The following is a 17500-nucleotide window of genomic DNA, read 5'->3' on the forward strand; positions in this document are numbered from 1 at the left end:
GCCTGCCACAACACACGCCTTGAAACGGGTTGTGGAAACCTCTTCGACCCATACCAGAACGGAATCGTGGACTTCCGCTGAATCGTTTCCGTGATTAACTGACGTAAACACACGGACAGGAAGGTAACCGTTAGGGAAAGGTCGACTGAAATACACGTACTGGCACTGATAATTATCGTTGCCTGGCAGCTGCAGAGAAACTTTTCCATTCTCGGTCCCTGAAGAATAAAGGCAACACCATCACCGTGAAACGGGGCTGACAATACTCATCTCTCTTCTTGGAAATATAGACTTTTCAGCCATGTACCTGGCACTCTATCTTAAAGGGGTATAGTGCCATGGATTGCATATTAATGTAGTAAAAATCTGTAAAGCAAAGAAGACCCGTTTACCGACGGCAAACAAAAATTAATGGCCAAATTTTCTTTAAAACGGCTACTTTAGCTAAGAGAAACCATTCTTACGTGTTTTTGGTTGCGCGTAGCCAATATTAAAACGAATGCCAATTTGAAAACGTTGAACCTTCCTCAGCTTCTCGCGAGGATTTCTTCGCTTAAGGACGGTGCCCACTAATTCAAAGATATTTTCTGCCCCGGTTTATGATAATGCAGGAAACGTAGATCGTAACAAGTGTTATCAAAATCGAACTGGAAAATTAGGGGTAGCCACGCATTATTCAAAGATAATTATTGAATAATATTTGTAAAAAGCTTTAAAATACAAAGCAATGTATGGCGTTCTTTAGTCAAATTGAAGCTTAATGATCTCTCAAAAATGCTTTATTACCCCCAATTTTCTTTTTGGATACCAAGATTACTTACTAAGATCTACTTTCTCCAGATATTTTTAAAGTGTGCATAAAGTCATGTTAATTCGTGTCAATAACAAAAGTAATTCTCGACCGGCCCCTTTATTTTCCTTTGGAAATAGGGCGGAAACGACAAAGGAGAAGAAGCAAAGTGAAAAAAGGGACTCAAAATATTCTCATTGATCAACATAGAAATAATCCATACAGTCTTAAGATGCACACGAAAGTAGAATTGCCAACTCTCCAATCAACGCCCCCTTTAATTTACTCACTAGACTATTTGACGTAAGGAATAATTGATCATTGCACTTATCTGGACAATGGAAGCAACTGTCTCGGATAAACACCTGAAAAATGCAGGCAGCCCCAAAGGAAAAAGAGATTTGGATACTATATATATTTAATTAAAATACCCTACTGACTAGCAAATTAATTGGCCCTAACAGCTTTCAAACACCGTTTTTCTTCCTTTTGACAGAATATGCTTAGTTGTAAGCATCATTTGGTGTTTTCTAAGAAACTCAAGGCGTGCTGTTTGTGAACAGGGGCATGTCTGTGTGAAACCCAATGAATTTGTGTCCTGCGGGGGGAATATTTCCTTTCATGACATTTGCGAAGTGTGTTAATTCATTATTTCATGTCCATGAAATCCGGTAGACTTAGAGAGCAGCTGTATATCAATTTTTATTATTCAACACATTGTGACGATGTCCAAATATGGTCATAGCGCGCTCAATATTCGTCGTGTTTACTCAACAGATGTCCTGCGATATACGTAATTTTATCAGTCGCAAAGAAAAATAGTAGTTTCCCAGCTTTTTTTTTTTCCAATAAACGTACAAAACTGTGTTTTGCCATCAATGTGTTGAATATTAAAACAATTATCCTGCTCAATCTTGCGGAATATCGCCTGATTTTAGCCAACTCGGCCTACGACCTCGTCGGCTAAGTATCAGTCGATATTCCGCGCGATTTCAGAGGATAATTGTTAAATGTTAGCCTATGCGTGTCAATTGTAGGTCGTACATGGGGGACAGCCGACAAAAGAGCGACTTTCAAGACATAAGAAGATAAGAAGTTGCTAAAGAACTGTTTTTTGTTGTCGTTGTTGTTGCCAATCTGGTAGACGGCTTAGGCACGGAAATTCACGGAATGCCCTTAAGGCAAACATTATAAAGTGTTTTCTTTGTGCCTAAATGAAATCCTACCATCTTCGTCACGTGAGGATAAACTCCAACTGGCCAATCATCGAGCTTACAATGATACCCTTCCTAACCCCACACTTTTTAACAACAATAGTAAGAGAACGTGCATGAACATAGAATTAAAAGACAAGTTAAATAATAGCATCTAAAGAGTCTGATATGGATTTGGATACTATTTAATTACAACACCCTACTTGCTAAGAAATTAGTTGACCCTCGCAGCTTTCGAACACCGACTTTTTCCTTTGGACAGAATCATGCTTAGTTATAACAAGAGCCATTATGGCTCTTGGTTGTAGCTATCATTTGTGAAAAGGGGCGTGTCTCTGTCTGAAACTCAACGAATTTGAGTTCAGTGGAGGGAATATGTTCTTCCATTACATTGCCCAAGTGCTGGTTAATTCATAATTTCATATTCATGAAATTCTGTACACTAAGAAAACCAACTCCAAAAAGCACTGCCCTTCTCGCAAACCAAGGGCTCACAGGCAGCGCGAGTTGCCATTGTTGGAGAACGACAATGTCTAATAATACAAACAAAAAGACACAAACAATTTTGCAACTAAAGAAGAGATATATATTTTTTAAGTGTAGGCAAATTTTCTTGATGCAACTTGTAACTATCCTAAAAAAACCGCCATAAGTATAAATATACCAAAACAACAAGGCGCAGACCTTAAATTGAGGAAAAATTACGAAATGCATGTTTTTGAGACTCCAAATGAAAAACATCAAGGTTCTCATTTGTCTAAGTGGTGTTAAAGTGTTTTTAAGTATTCCTCCAAAGCGTTATACAGGCTTACATTAATTAACCCTCGCAATCTCTACAGTCAACTTTAAACTTCCATTCAAGTACTTTGCACAGGATTAGCTAAAAAGAGTCATGAACGAGCTTTATATAATAATATAGGCTTGCAAGGGACCTGAACTGCTGAAGTTGTTCCATAAAGTTCAATAATCTTTTCTTCTCATAAAGTCGTCACACAATCGCTATTTCAATATACTGTAACACGAATTTCATGTATCTTTAACCAAAAAAGAGTAGCTCAGCTAAGCCGACTACATATATATTTGTCAGTGCTCTATTTACCCGGGCTGGTTAAAGTAAGGAAAATCATAGTTACCTTGAATGCTATGGATTATCAAGAAGAAAACGCTCAGCCAAAGCAGGAAATTTCCTACAATGCGGTCCATGGTCTCCACCTCGTCGTATGAACACCACCTTGATATAATGCCTGTTCTATGAAACGCTTAACTTTATATTTTTTTTTCTGCTAGGTTCAGAATTTGGCGTATCCAATAACAAGTGGAAATATACAATATCCTGTCGGCTGTTTTTACTTTCAATTTCTCTGCTAAAATCGCATTTAGCTTGACACTTACTTGTCAATTCTAAGTTTTTTGCCAAAGGGCGACATGTATAACATAAAGGGCACACTCACTCAAACAGTAAAAAAGAACAAAACGGAAATATCATGAAACATAATTGACCTTAAAGATGTTTCTTTTTATGCTTAACAGATAGGTTTTTGCGCCAGTTATAACCAATAAAATACAAGGTAAAATAACGTATATGTCTAGCATTTCCGGGCTGTCGTGAGTGGCTGAACACTGCTGCGTTTAGCTAGAGCAAGAAAAGCGCATTATTAAAAAAAAGAAGATAAACAGGCTTGCGTAAAATTCGAAACAGACTGTCAAAAATATCATGTATTTTGGACGACAAAATCTTTTTTTAGCTAATATATCATTAAGCAACAGCTATGCACAAGGGGCAACTATAAACACGTCATAATGTAAGTTAGTTAAGAGCTTCTGCCTGAGAGACCGGGCAGACTTGGAAATGAAGGTCGGCCGATTTCGCTTAAAATTGGTACACAAAGTACTTATGTCTACTTGTGTAATATGCCAAAGTTTCAGCTTCAACGACTTTTCTTTTTTCGGCCGAGTTCTGGATGTCAGCCCCTCAGGGGTCCCCAGAGGCTGATTTTCAGTGTAATTTTGGCCACTTTTAAATCTCTCTTTCAGCAAACCATCTTTGTAAAGCCCTATCCTTAAGCTTTTATGGGTGAGAACCTTAGCTCATGGAAATGTCTCGCTAGCCTGTGGCTGTTATCACAACTTGGTCATATTTGAAGTATATGGGAAGCAACCGGAAATGGCCTGTTTTTCAGACCAAATATTTTCCATGCCCATGTTTTATATCTTGAGGTCTTAGTATCCCTGCAAAGTTCAACCCTTAGTTTAGTAATATCAAGAAAAAAAATACTAAGGTTGAGGCTTTTTACTAAGAAAAAAACTTACGAGAAGATGGCTAACCAGGCCACTTCCGGTTAAAGTTTCAACAAAGCGTGTCTGCAGAAATCCTTCCAAGTTATGGTTAAAAGAGACTCTGAAGTTAATTGTCACCGAAAAGACTTGCCGTTAATAAGAAATTTGTATGTGATTGTTTTAGGACCGATCAGACAGTAATCCCGCAGCCTTCCAGAGCGGCCTCGCCATTGGTTGCCTACGTCCCTTCGGTACCGGATGTGCCGGCTTTCCGATTGGCTGGTTAGTTATGTCACGCCAGAACCGACGTTGGTAGCGAAATATTTTGCGATACTGACAAAAGTTGCGACAGATAGACCTGAGTGAGAAATTTACCGTATTTTCTAAATCGTTATTCCTGTGGCGTGCTATCTTGAGAATTATTTTCATCGAAGTGTGAATCGAAAAGGGGGACGCAGTCAGTTTATTCATCGAAGTGTGAATCGAAAAGTGTGACGCAGTCAGTTTATTTGTCTGAACTGAAAAGTGGCGTGGGACGCAACGGATTACCGGACGCAACAGTTTATTTCTATGATCATGGTGAGTGTATCAAGTGTTTTAGTTAAATAGTCCAAGTGGGAGGTTCATACCTGTAGAGGGAACGAGTTTGTAAATTCCCAGTCTCGTGTGCAAAACATCGAGCAAGGCGATTTTCCTTCGTCAAGCGATTCTGTAGATCGAGCGAGAATTTTCTTTCTAGCACGAGTTTCACCCACGTGGCACAGCGGCCATGTTGGATGCAGGTTTATTGTTCGTCACATGCAAACCAGCAATTCATTGACAAAGGGAATGCTGATATAAAATATTTGAATAGCATCGGTCTATTTTTCTTGTGACAAGTTTGATTGGAAAGTAAGCAATCACGTTTCAACTTCCTCAACTTTTTAAAATAAAAACCTTCCATGAATTACAAAATATTTAAGGGTGGACTAGGCCGCAAGTAGCTTAATTAAGAAGTAATCGAGGCGAACCAGTGGGTATTACAGTTATTAATATTCGTAAAATAGACATAATTATCAGTACACTCAACAAATTAAAACATTGAATGCAAAATCAAAATCGTTTTACAATTCAATTTTTTTTGCAGGAAAAGTATTCCAAGTGGACGTCGCGAGGAACAAGTCAATGTTCGAACTGTGGTAATTCATATTCTAATGCTTGGAAACCAAAGCATTGCCAGAAATGTGCCCATGAAATTGGAGGCTCATATGTACCCAAGCCTAAAAAGCAAAAATTACATGTACCATCTGAGAAGTGTGTTGTTGTTGTGGACTCGGAAGATCTGAAGATCTTCTCTGTTGAGTTAACGTATCGACACAATAGTGTGTGTGTTGTGCAAGCAGAAGGCAATTTTGTCTGCCATTCTGACAAGTGCAAAGAAAAGAGGGCAGTTCACATGGCAAGTGATGTGTCTTTTGCATGCGATCACACAAAATTGCTCAAATCATATTGCCATCCCACTTCAGCCAAAAACCTCACAGAAGAGGATATAACTAATTACAAATGTGACAACAGAACTCGTACCATGCTACTGGAAACTATGCACCCCCCACAGGATTTTAGACATGTTGTACAGATTACTGGCAATTGTTATGCAGTGTTTCATGGGGGTTCTCACGGGCCATCAAATCCCACTGGATATTTTCATATCCTAAAGGACTCTGATGGGCAATGGTTCTGTACCAACAAGAGCTGTGGAAAGAAAAGCGGTAACAGCAAGCAGTTAAAGGTTCGCCATATTTGTGCACACCTTCACATATTGTTTTGTCTTCTAAGACTGTCCTCCATTCCCCCTGACACTACATCAACAAGCAATGCATCTCCAGCGGTGAGCTCTACACCAGATATTGAGCAAGAGTCCCTCGCTGTCAGCAGGAGCTCAACAATTGCTTTGAACATGAAGAGAAAGGTGCCATATCCAGTCCCACAAGAATTCTTCACCGCTTGTCGTGACCTTTCAGACATTAGCTGTTTTGTGCCATCTCAAAGTACCTGCGATCTTTGTGCAAGTCCCCTCTCAGCTGGAAGAAGACATCCTGGGCAAGGACCTGATGATGTGTCTTACCTCTTGACTCCCTGGATTTTCAGTTCAGTCGAAATTCTAGTCAAAGTGTGCACAAATAAGGAATGCAAAGCTATGCATCAAGTGTGGCCCATTAACCAAGGTATAATAATAATAATAATAATAATAATAATAATAATAATAATAATAATAATAATAATAATAATAATAATAACAGTTATTATAATTATTATCGTCACTTAAATTTTGAATTAATCAGTTACATAGGCATACCAGCTAGGAAATATGGGAGCTCTTAACAGGGGTTGCAGTGCTTTACCAGTGAACTACTGTACTCATCTTGATTCACTCTTAATCCTTTGCTAAACAAGTACAACCGAGCAAGGACTATAAAAAGACAAATGAATTAATGGTTTCTGTTTAATGACTTCCTTGAGACTATTCCATTTCCAAGTGACATAAAACACATGTCAAGTTCAAAACAAATTACCGGTAACATGTATAAATTTCAAGGACATACCGTAGCAATGATATTGATAATTATATTGTCAATTCTTACATTCAGTATTGTCTTTCACAGGTACAGTGGCTTTGCCTTCTTGAATTGTACTTTAAAAAATTATTATTGTTGATTAACGTTTATGATATATATTTTTAATTTGTATTGATGTTAACTGTTTGCTTGAAATTCAAAATATATTTTATTCACATGCTTTTCAAAGGACTTTTCAACATTTGTGACAAAGTCATTCTTGCAATTGAGATACTTGAGCATTGGAGAGAGTTGTTTAAGCGTGGAGTTCCATTAAACATTGCCATTGATAGTAGCCTCTGTGTATGGACAAGGTGCAGACAGGTTTGTACCATTTATTCATCAAAATTAATAGCATAATCATGCATCGTGTTAGTTTATTATTATTATTATTATTAGTAGTAGTAGTAGTAGTATTAGTAGTAGTAGTAGTAGTATTAGTAGTGACAGTCGTGACAGTCCCTGGTTTTAATTACATATGCAGAGTGGGTGGACTGTCAATATTGTGATATCAAGCACATAATTAATGAATCGGGAGATCATGCAATATTTAGTCATGGAATAGTGATAGTTGGTTGCAACAAAATAGGCACTGTCGTTGGGTTCTTATAATTAGCTTTTCGAGATACGTGTACTTTGCCACTGTTAACTCTTTGACGTCCAAACCAGCCAGACTTAGTATTTTACTATTTTATGTCTGTCTACTCTAATGCCAGATGATTTTACTTGTCGATGGGGAACCGCTGGGAGTCAACAATGGGTTAAACTAGTATTTCTCCATTCTTACCTATAATGTATTATTTTTTATTATTAGGTTCAACTCAGTGACAGTAACCTCAAGTATATTACAGGCTTGTTGTACAATGGCTTTTATGCTTTTCAACTTTTATCGAACCGGTCCCTTGACAGTGTAGTTTGTGGAATTTGTGGTGTGATTGGGCAAGTACATTTTGGGGATGGAAATGAAAAAAACTGTTGCAGTATTGATTTGGTAAGTTTAATGGTATTGTGTCACCACCTCTTTATTATTATAAAACAAATAGCTACAGATAGCCAACACTCTGGCTTTCACTTTGGTACATTAAAATCCAATTCACAGGTCACTAATGAATGATGTTTTTTTAGCCTCTAAATTAACAGTATTTTGCCCAATTTTTTTTCTTTGGGCCAAGTTGACTGTTGGTTCAGGTTCTAATCAGGTTTGAATCCTACAGAATACCTCATCTCCAAAAAAAGTCAAGAGTACAAATATTACCAACAATTGATTTAAAGACTCTGTGTAAGACATCCTTGGCCAGTCTGTTCGTAGATATCCTGAATTGCAATAAGTGTAAAATGCACATCATTACTTTTGGGATCAAAAAAATAAATAAATGTTGACACTCCAATAATAAATTATTGCAATAATAGTATCAGAAATATTTGTATTTTTGCAGATTGACTTAAACGAGGCAAGACCTTGCCTTTGGGATATATCCTCCAAAGACTATCACAGCCAAAAAACATAAGGATTAGAAATAAACATGCATAGGCTTGTGCACAACATTCATTTTAGCGGTCTGGCTTAATGAATATACCGGTTGGCTAGTCGCCATCTTTACGTTTGAAAGGGTTTTCCCATGAACTCTCGCTCTCGTTTGGCCAACTCTCGATCACTCTCTCAAGAGTTTTAACCCTCGTCAACTCTCATCGACTTTCGTTCTCGTTTGACCAGGGCTTTACACCTGCAACTGGAGAGAATTTGATGCCACGTGGGTTTTTTCTGCTGTTTTAACTGTTGCAATCATTTTAGCAGACACCGTCGGGGGCAGAGGGCTGTGATTTCGTAATAAAGAGAGTCCGCAATGGCGGGTTTTGGTTAAAACGACCCTAACTGTTTAAGTTGCTAAACGTCAAGGTAGTGGTTTAGTTTCGTTTATTTTACTTTCATTTTTGATAAATACGTAACCGTACAAGTTAGATGGTACCAGCCAAACTCTCTCAACTCGGACAGTACAACTGTAAAATGCAGACGGAAACTCATAGAGATACCTCAGACCCACCGAAATAATAATATCACAAAAGAAAAATGGAGGAGAAAAAAGGAGAAGAAAATGTTCAGGTCATGGGTCACTTCTAAGATGTTTCTTGAAACGAGAGGAAAACAGTAAAATTGTTAGTTTGGGGCCACAACTTGATAAATGTCTGCAATTCCGTAAAAGCGGGAGTCCGTAATAACAAGTCGACGGGGCGGATCTACGGGAAAGGGTGCATGGGGTGTGCCTCCCCTCCCCATTCTTTAGTGGTGCACCCCCTCTTAAGAAAGATCCTGGATCCGCCCCTGAGTCAGAGTCAGGTTACTCTAAAACCTCTATAACTTTGACGTGCAGTTTAAAAACAGTAAATAGAAAGACTAATGCTTCTAACCTCTAACGACTTTAACGTCGAGCTCTCTTAATTTAAGTGTGTACACCAAAACGTAACTTGGTTTGCCGCTTTTTTTGGCTGAGAAACGCGTGTGATCGATAACTGCAGTAACGTCTCAGACATAAAAATCCGTTTGGAAGAACCATATAATCTGCCTAGCAATGTTTCTAACCCTTTTATTGAAATAAATATTTCATTATTCATCAGAGCCCCATTCATGTCATCAATAACATTTAATACTTTGTTATCATTTAATATCCCTTAGCATTTTTATGCCGAAGTCTTGAGCTCCCGTGTCTGGATACCGTTTTTCCACTTTTAAATCTGATAACTAGAACGGTTTTTTCAGATTCTTGGGAGTTCCTAATTTAGCAAAATTCTACACCAGGTATACTGATCTATGTTGATCCAAAATGAAACTATAGAAGGTGTTTAGTTGCCGGGTGCGTAGATTTCCGAGTATTTAATTGTAGATTCTGGAATAACCATGTCATCTAACTCTTCTTAAAGGAGGCAATACTGATAACCGGTTGCCGGACTGTATGCCTTTGTTGTTTTCAACAGACGTGGTCTTGATTTGCTGATATGCAGGAATTTTAGAGATCTTGAGTATACTTCAGTGGCCGTGTGGGCTGCGTTTTTTTCGTATCTTGGTGACCATATCAGATCAGTAAAAAAACAGAAACATAAATAAATAAGAAGGGCACTACCAGATCCGTTTATGAAGATGGCTTTTTGGGGGGAGCGAAAAACACTTGCATTATATAATTCATCAAGCAAACTCGGTACGATAGGTACACGCGATACGTTCGGTACGGTCGCTACACTCGGTACACGCGGTACGTTCGGTACGGTCGCTACACTCGGTACACGCGGTACGTTCGGTACGGACGCTACGCTCGATACACTCAGTACGCTCGGTACGGTCGCTACACTCGGTACACGCGGTACGCGCGGTACGGTCGCTACACTCGGTACACGCGGTACGCTAGGTACCGGAGCTACACTCGGTACACGCGGTACGCGCGGTACGGTCGCTACACTCGGTACACGCGGTACGCTAGGTACGGGAGCTACACTCGGTAGACGCGGTACGTTCGGTACGGTCGGTACGCTCGATACACTCAGTACGCTCGGTACGGTCACTACACTCGGTAGACGCCGTACGCTCGGTACGGTCGCTACACTCGGTACACGCGGTACGCTCAGTACGGTCGCTACACTCGGTACACGCGGTACGCTCAGTACGGTCGCTACACTCGGTACACGCGGTACGCTCAGTACGGTCGCTACACTCGGTACACGCGGTACGCTCGGTACGATCGCTACGCGAGGTACACTCGGTACGGTCGCAACGCTCGGTACGCTCGCTACTATAGGTACACTCGATACGGTCGCAACGCTCGGTGCGCTCGTACGGTCGCTACGCTCGGTATGACGCTATTGGCAAAGTTTTTGGATGGCACAAGCGCAATCGAAAGCCGTTACGGTAGCCACACTGGGTGAAGTTAAATGTCCTTGGATGCCACCGATGAAGTGGATGTAGTCGGAAGCGATCAGACGTTCGTACATTGGACACAGTTGGTGCTATCGATGCTATTGAATATAACGTACCCATCGCGAAGGAAGAAGGGAGTTGAAAAAGGAGGAAAAAGTCGCTCAAACGTAAACTGGTTACTATCGGGTTGTCAGGTAATGCACGTGACCGTTACCTCATCCAAACATGCGAGCGTCCTGCAAAATATGTCATTTAGATCATCACGCAACATCAAGGCAATTTACGAACGACGTAACCATTGTTCCTGCTATATGACCAATCAGAGCACAGCTTTGGATAGCTACAGGACGACTCCGATCAGATAGTGGTCCGACAGCGGTTATAAATTTCTTGGAAGAAGTCTTGAAAATTACGGACAATAGAGCCGCTGCGAAAACTGTTTATTTACCTAACAACACATCTCTTGCCGGTATATCACAATGCAAAATTGCATCTTTTTCGTCCAAATTGCAATGTTAAGTTTATCTCCTTTGTTCGACTCGTTCAACGTATCACGTCTGTGGCCCGTAGTAATGAAGCGCTAATTAAATCAGGATATAAGCAAGCTTTGTAGTTCCATTCAGTAGTACTATAACCCACCTGTTTGGGCTTTAATATTTTCTGAAGAAAAAAAAAATTATCGGTCTCTTTAAATGCAACCACAACATCTGTCGTGACACTACTTGAGAATCGTTTTGAACCTTTAAGAAATTTCGAATATAATTAAAGCTAATCGTCTTAACACAAATTGCAGTCACTCTTCCAAAGTGCAATGTGTCTGGATAAATTCACTTACAAAAAACGCTTACCTGGCTTCACTTTTACAGACATGCCCCTTTCCTACAATCCCTTAAAAGTGGGGTAACATTAGAAACCTTAGCCCCAGCGATAAATTGGTCGCAAGTGCGTTGTTGCGAGTTAGATATACACAGGTCGATTAATACCGTACGTGACGAGGTCATTGTAGTTTGCTGGCTATGACTGACTTGGAATTCAGTTGTTTTCTCGTGCAGATTCGTCTCCTTGATATTGCAGATGAATGATTATGATAGAACTTGTATGACAACCTCAATGGCATGATTTGTTTACTGAATATTTACGCAAGCGGGTGAATTTTCGGCGGTGACGTGGACATATCACAAATCGTCTTTAATTTATCTTTTGTGACGCCAGACAAGCCACAATCTAAGACATAATTAGTTGGGACACTTGAGCCGCACTTCGATTTTAACTTACGAATAATGCCAGCTCCCTCTCCCCCCTCAATGTTGCCTTAGAAACAATTTTTTCTCGCCTGAGCAACTAAGTATTTATACCGTTCCGACTTTGTCAACATTGAGGGGGGAAAGAGCGAACACTGTCCCAACAATTATGTCTTAGATTGCAGCTTGGTTAAGAATTAACTTTCATTCAGGAAAATTGTCAACTGTGTGACGCAGTCAGTTTATTACCAGCAGCGCCCACTTTGACTTGCAGGTGCGTGACATCTCGATCTAATGTCGCTAATGGGAGAGTCACAGCAGGCTCTGACGGGCTTGTTATCTCGTGCCCCACATATGTCAACTTCTTTCCAAAAGGTGCACCGTATACTCATTGCTTTGATTTTCCAAGAGACTAAATTGTGAAATCCAGACTTTCGCTACTCTGCCTTTCAAAAGCACTCAAATGGACTCAAATGAAACAAACTCGCTTACAGACTGAATATATTTATTTAGTTTACTTCATGATAGATCGCAGATAGTTTCTTTTCTCGCAAATAAACAAAGCAGCCGGCAAGGATAGGGCTTTACAAAGATGGCTTTGTTTTTGCCTGAAATTAATTTCATGTTGCTGAAAGAGGAATTTAAAAGTGGCCAAAATTGCACTGAAAATCAGCCTCTGGGGACCCCTGAGGGGCTGATATCCAGAACTCCGCTAAAAAAAAAAAGTCGTTGAAGCTGAAACTTTGGCATATTACATAAATCGACATAAGTACTTTGTGTACCAGTTTTAAGCGAAATCGGCCGACCTTCATTTCCAACCGCCCCGGTCTCTCAGGCAGAAGCTCTTAAATGTCTTCGCTAGTGCTAAAGTTCTAGTTTGTTGAGGAGTCCATTGCTTTTGCTTAAAGATAATAGCCCTTTACAACAGACAGAAATCTTTGAGAGGATTTCGGCTTGATGTATATACATATATTCTATAAAGAGTTATTTTCTTTCCCTCAAACTAGTACCTATAAAATAAGCATTACAAAAACATTTTCTGATAGTGTTCGTGCCTTTAAGTGTTTAATGTCATTGATGGTTATTATCGAAGAATTAACAATTCAAATTAAACAAGAAGACTAATACCAAACAAGGACGGTAATGACAATGAAAATAAACAGACCTAGTTAAATATGCTTGAAATAATATAAATGACTAGTAGAGAAGATGTTTCTCATTGCCAACATTTTCATGAAGCGAGTTAAAACCAGCGCTTAATGAAAATGTTGGCAGTGAGAAACTTCTTCTCTACTAGCCATTTATATTTTTTCAAGCAGATTTAACTAGGTCTGTTTATTTTCATCGTCATTACTTTCCTTATTTGGTATTAGTCCTCGTGTCTTCGTATTTAAATTGAATAGTTAATTCTTCGATAATAACCATCAATGACATTAAACGCTTAAAGGCACGAACACTATCAGAAAATGCATTAAAAAATGCACTATATCAATAACAGAAAATTACAAAAACACACGACTAAGCACTGAGGTCAAGTGATTTAATTTATATAAGTTAAGTTTTGTTTTGCTAAAGCTTTGCTGGAAGATCTTATGTTGTTGTTTCCCTGAAGCATGCCAAACGATTAATATACGCTTAGACCTGCACTTCCTAAAATAAAATATTGTTATGTATCACGTTCATACGACAGGCTTGACGTGTATACACGTATTGATGTTTCCGAGTAGATTTTAGTAATACCACTAAAAACAAAATGCTTTTGTCTAAAAGAAGACCACTTGAACATTTTATACGTCTCCAGAACCGCATGGTTAGACGTTACTTAGCCATAATATGTATTGCAATGACGATGATAGCCTAAACCATTTCTAATCAATTCTTGTAACCTTTAACATATGTAAGCACGTAAGCACGTATACAAAAATATAGATTGTGTCAATAATGTGGGTGTTTTATTCCGTTTTTTTCCCCTTAATCTCATAATCTCCCAATCCCTTGGATGCCGCTACTAGAATTGGCATGCGGTCTTTCGCAAAGTTCGATTCGGCAAGTGTAGAATTTATTCCAGCAGTCTGGGGGTCCTGTTGTGCCGATGGAAAAAGGGAAGATTTTGTGCAGGTAGAGGATTAGAAGGGGTTTTCGTTTCCTGCAAAAAAAAAATTGCAATAGTGCTTCTTTTTCTCCCAATTTCATTTCCAAAAGTGTACAAAGAATAATATTTTTATATAAATTTTGTAATAATTTTTTGTAATGTCTAATTAAGCTTGGTTAAGGCTTATTAAGGCTTATTTAGGCTAAATTTATCGTAACAATTTATTGTAAGTTGAATGAAAGAAATGAATTATTATCTCATGTTCAAATTGACCATATTCCATTATTCCTTAAAACCCCTTCCTGTATAGAATAGCACCAGTAAGAGTTGTAGTAACCTGGCCTTCGTCGAAGGCGGACGTGTTCTTGCTAGCTCCTTTAGATGAAATTCAAAGCTTGTAAAATAATGTAATCAACGAAGGCTGCTTGGCTTTCATTCGCTTAAATAACATGGGAAAAGAAGACGCCCGAGCCGATAGTCGCAAACGGTTAAGGGAAAGCGGCTCACAGACTGACGGGGAAGATGCGTTCGATGAAGCCGACGGCCATTGTCTTAGCAAACTAGATGAAGTCAGTGAAAAGCTTGACAAAGTGCTAACAAGACTCGGCGAGTTAGAGGCTATGCAAGGTAGAGTGGTAGAATTGGAAAAAGAAAACAAAAGTTTACAAGAAAGCCTGAACATCGCTCAAAAAGACATCGTCGACCTGAATTTGTCTTCAACCGCCACGTGTGCAACACTGGAAACCCACGCAAAGAATCTGGAAGACCTCAATGCTAAAATAAAACATCTTGAATGCCGCAACATCAAGTTAGAAGCATACACAAGACGTGAAAATTTAAAAGTGTTTAATGTTCCAGAAGGAAGAGGTGAGTCAACTTCTGCTGAAGATCAATTAAAAAAGTGATGCGCGATAAACTTAAGATCCCAGAGGAAGATATCGAACAAATCCGTTTCGAACGCGTTCACCGCATCACTACTAAGAAGAATACCAGTCGAGGACAGAACTCCAAACCTAGGCCTATTATAGCTAAATTCAGCTTCTTTCAAGACAAGGAGTATGTTTGGTCTTTTGTTAAAAACTTGAAAAACACCAACATTTCAATTGCGAATGATTTCCCCGGGAAATTGATGAAATACAGAAAACGTTATATCCCATCTTGAAAAAGGCCAAACAGAGAAAGCAAACAGCCTATTTTAAAGTTGATAAGCTAATTATAAACGGGCAAATCTACAGAGGTGAAGAAACAACCAATCTCCCATACTATGGTCTCATTATGGACACAAGAAACAGCGGAAACCAAAGCCAAAGCGGTCACAGCGCGACAGCACATCTATAGTTTAATTTAGTTTAAGGTTTATGTGTGTAATAAGTGTTAAACTACTTAACCCTTCTTGTTTAATTAGAAATGTGAATGCTCCGGAAACTTCTTACTTCATACGTTACTGTATGTTTTTTTGTAGATTAATAATTTGTTTTAGGCGAATATTATCGGTTTATGTGCATTATACTTTCTTGCACTCTGCTATACCATCGTTTTCATTTTCGTTTTATATGACTTCTTCTATAATATCACTCCCCCGATTCAGCTACAATGACCGATCATTCTCTTAATCTACTATCTCTCAATGCGAGGGGACTAAGCAATTTCAGAAAAAGGCGAACAATTTTCACGTGGTGTCGGAAACGAAACTCGGATATAATATTCCTGCAAGAAACTCATTCGACATTGTCAACACACTTAAAATGGAAAAACGAATGGGGTGCAGAACTTATTTGCTCCCATGGGAGCTCAAACTCTCGAGGTGTTGCAATCTTGATCAAAAAAGGTCTTGACTGCGTTATTCACTCTCAGATTGTAGATACATCGGGGAGGTATATCGTTCTTAAAGCCGCTATCAAAGATAAAATGTATGTTCTTGTAAACATTTATGCACCAAACAAAGACGAAGACATCATTAAATTCCTCAAAAATGTGTTAACTAAGCTGCAGACCGAAAATTTAGATTCAGAGGAAAATATTGTGATTGGAGGTGATTTCAATTGTCCTCTGAATCCTATACTGGACAAAAAAGGTGGCATAATGACACCTAGGAAATCTGTGATAAATTCCATCAATGATGTCCAAAGTCAATTAGATCTTGTAGATATATGGAGAGTTAAAAACCCACAAACTAAAAGTTTTACCTGGAGTCAACAATTTCCGCCGATATTTTGTCGCCTGGATTATTGGTTGATCTCTAACAATTTACACGACTGGGTCAAAGCCACAAATATAATCCCCGCCATCAGAACTGACCATTCTGCTATCTATTTAGAATTTGGGAACGTGGACAAAGAGGCTAAGGGTCCTGGGTTCTGGAAGATGAACACCTCCATATTGGAGGATGATGAGTACATTGATGACCTTACAAAAATGGTACCAATTTGGATCACGGAAGGCCGAAAAGAACTTTCAGACCACCGTAACATTTGGGACTGGATAAAATATAACATAAGAGCTCATGCTATAAAATATTCCAAAAAGAAGGCAAAGGAGAGAAACGAAAGAGGATCAAAACTTGAAAAAGAATATACTGAAGCGAAACAGGTTTTCGAAACGAACCCCAATGATTCGAATGGCGACAATTTAAATGCGGCTGAGGATAAGCTCGAATCATTTTATGATGAAAAAGTCAACGGAATAATAATCCGTGCCCGAGCACGATGGCATGAACACGGCGAGAAAAGTACCAAATACTTCCTAAACTTAGAAAAAAGAAATCATGTAAAAAAGCATATAAGGAAACTAGTAATAAGCGGCGTCGTAAAGACAGATCCCTATGACATTCTTCAAGAACAAAAACGTTTTTATCGAGAGTTATACAAAAGTTCAAATAGTGATGCGGAAAACCGTCAGAACATTGTAAAGTTTCTAGAGAATTTGAATATACCTCAATTAACCGAAGAACAAAAGTTGACCTGCGAAGACAAAATTTCAGCTGAGGAATGTTACAATATCCTCGAAAGCTTTCAAACCAACAAAACTCCTGGGAATGACGGAATTCCTATAGAATTCTACAAAGTGTTCTGGCCTTTAATAAGCGATCCTTTTCTTAAATGCGTGAACGAAAGCTTTGAAAAAGGTGAAATGTCTTGTTCTCAAAAACAAGCGGTAATTACTCTAATAGAAAAAAAAGGAAAAGATCGTTCATATATTGAGAACTGGCGTCCAATCTCTCTCGTAAACGTTGACACAAAAATTATGTCTAAAGTGATCGCCATTAGAATTAAAAATGTTCTTCCAAACATCATACACCACAACCAAACTGGATACGTGAAAGACCGATATATCGGCGAAACAATTAGATCAGTTTTCGATATTATGGATTTCGCTGCAAAAGAAAGTA

General features: G+C 38.9%; 2 protein-coding genes across 4 annotated transcripts in view; one reads left to right on the forward strand and one right to left on the reverse strand.

Annotated features, from left to right (window-relative positions):
* LOC138032788 (uncharacterized) overlaps window positions 1-3217 on the reverse strand; it is a 30036-nt gene extending 26819 nt beyond the window's left edge. Inside the window, exons 1-2 of the mRNA XM_068880516.1 lie at window positions 3138-3217; window positions 1-218 (exon numbers count right to left, since the gene is read on the reverse strand). The exon at window positions 1-218 is cut by the window's left edge and continues 135 nt beyond it. Coding sequence (XP_068736617.1) covers window positions 1-218; window positions 3138-3207 — 288 coding nt within the window. The 5' untranslated portion in view covers window positions 3208-3217. The remainder of the gene's footprint in view (window positions 219-3137) is intronic.
* Window positions 3218-4624: 1407 nt separating this feature from the next.
* The window catches only part of LOC138032783 (uncharacterized), a 25702-nt gene continuing 12826 nt past the window's right edge, over window positions 4625-17500 (forward strand). The window contains exons 1-5 of one of the 3 annotated variants that reach the window (XM_068880509.1): window positions 4625-4860; window positions 5408-6485; window positions 7066-7199; window positions 7690-7866; window positions 8590-9109. In XM_068880509.1, the coding sequence (XP_068736610.1) occupies window positions 4852-4860; window positions 5408-6485; window positions 7066-7199; window positions 7690-7866; window positions 8590-8649 (1458 nt within the window). In that variant the 5' untranslated portion in view covers window positions 4625-4851 and the 3' untranslated portion in view covers window positions 8650-9109. Of the gene's footprint in view, window positions 4861-5407; window positions 6486-7065; window positions 7200-7689; window positions 7867-8311; window positions 9110-17500 lie in introns of those variants that run through there. The other 2 variants (XM_068880508.1, XM_068880510.1) reach the window with 2 other exon arrangements.

This window comes from Montipora capricornis, chromosome 14 (assembly GCF_036669925.1).
Source record: "Montipora capricornis isolate CH-2021 chromosome 14, ASM3666992v2, whole genome shotgun sequence".
In the NCBI taxonomy this organism is placed as follows: Eukaryota; Metazoa; Cnidaria; class Anthozoa; order Scleractinia; family Acroporidae; genus Montipora; species Montipora capricornis.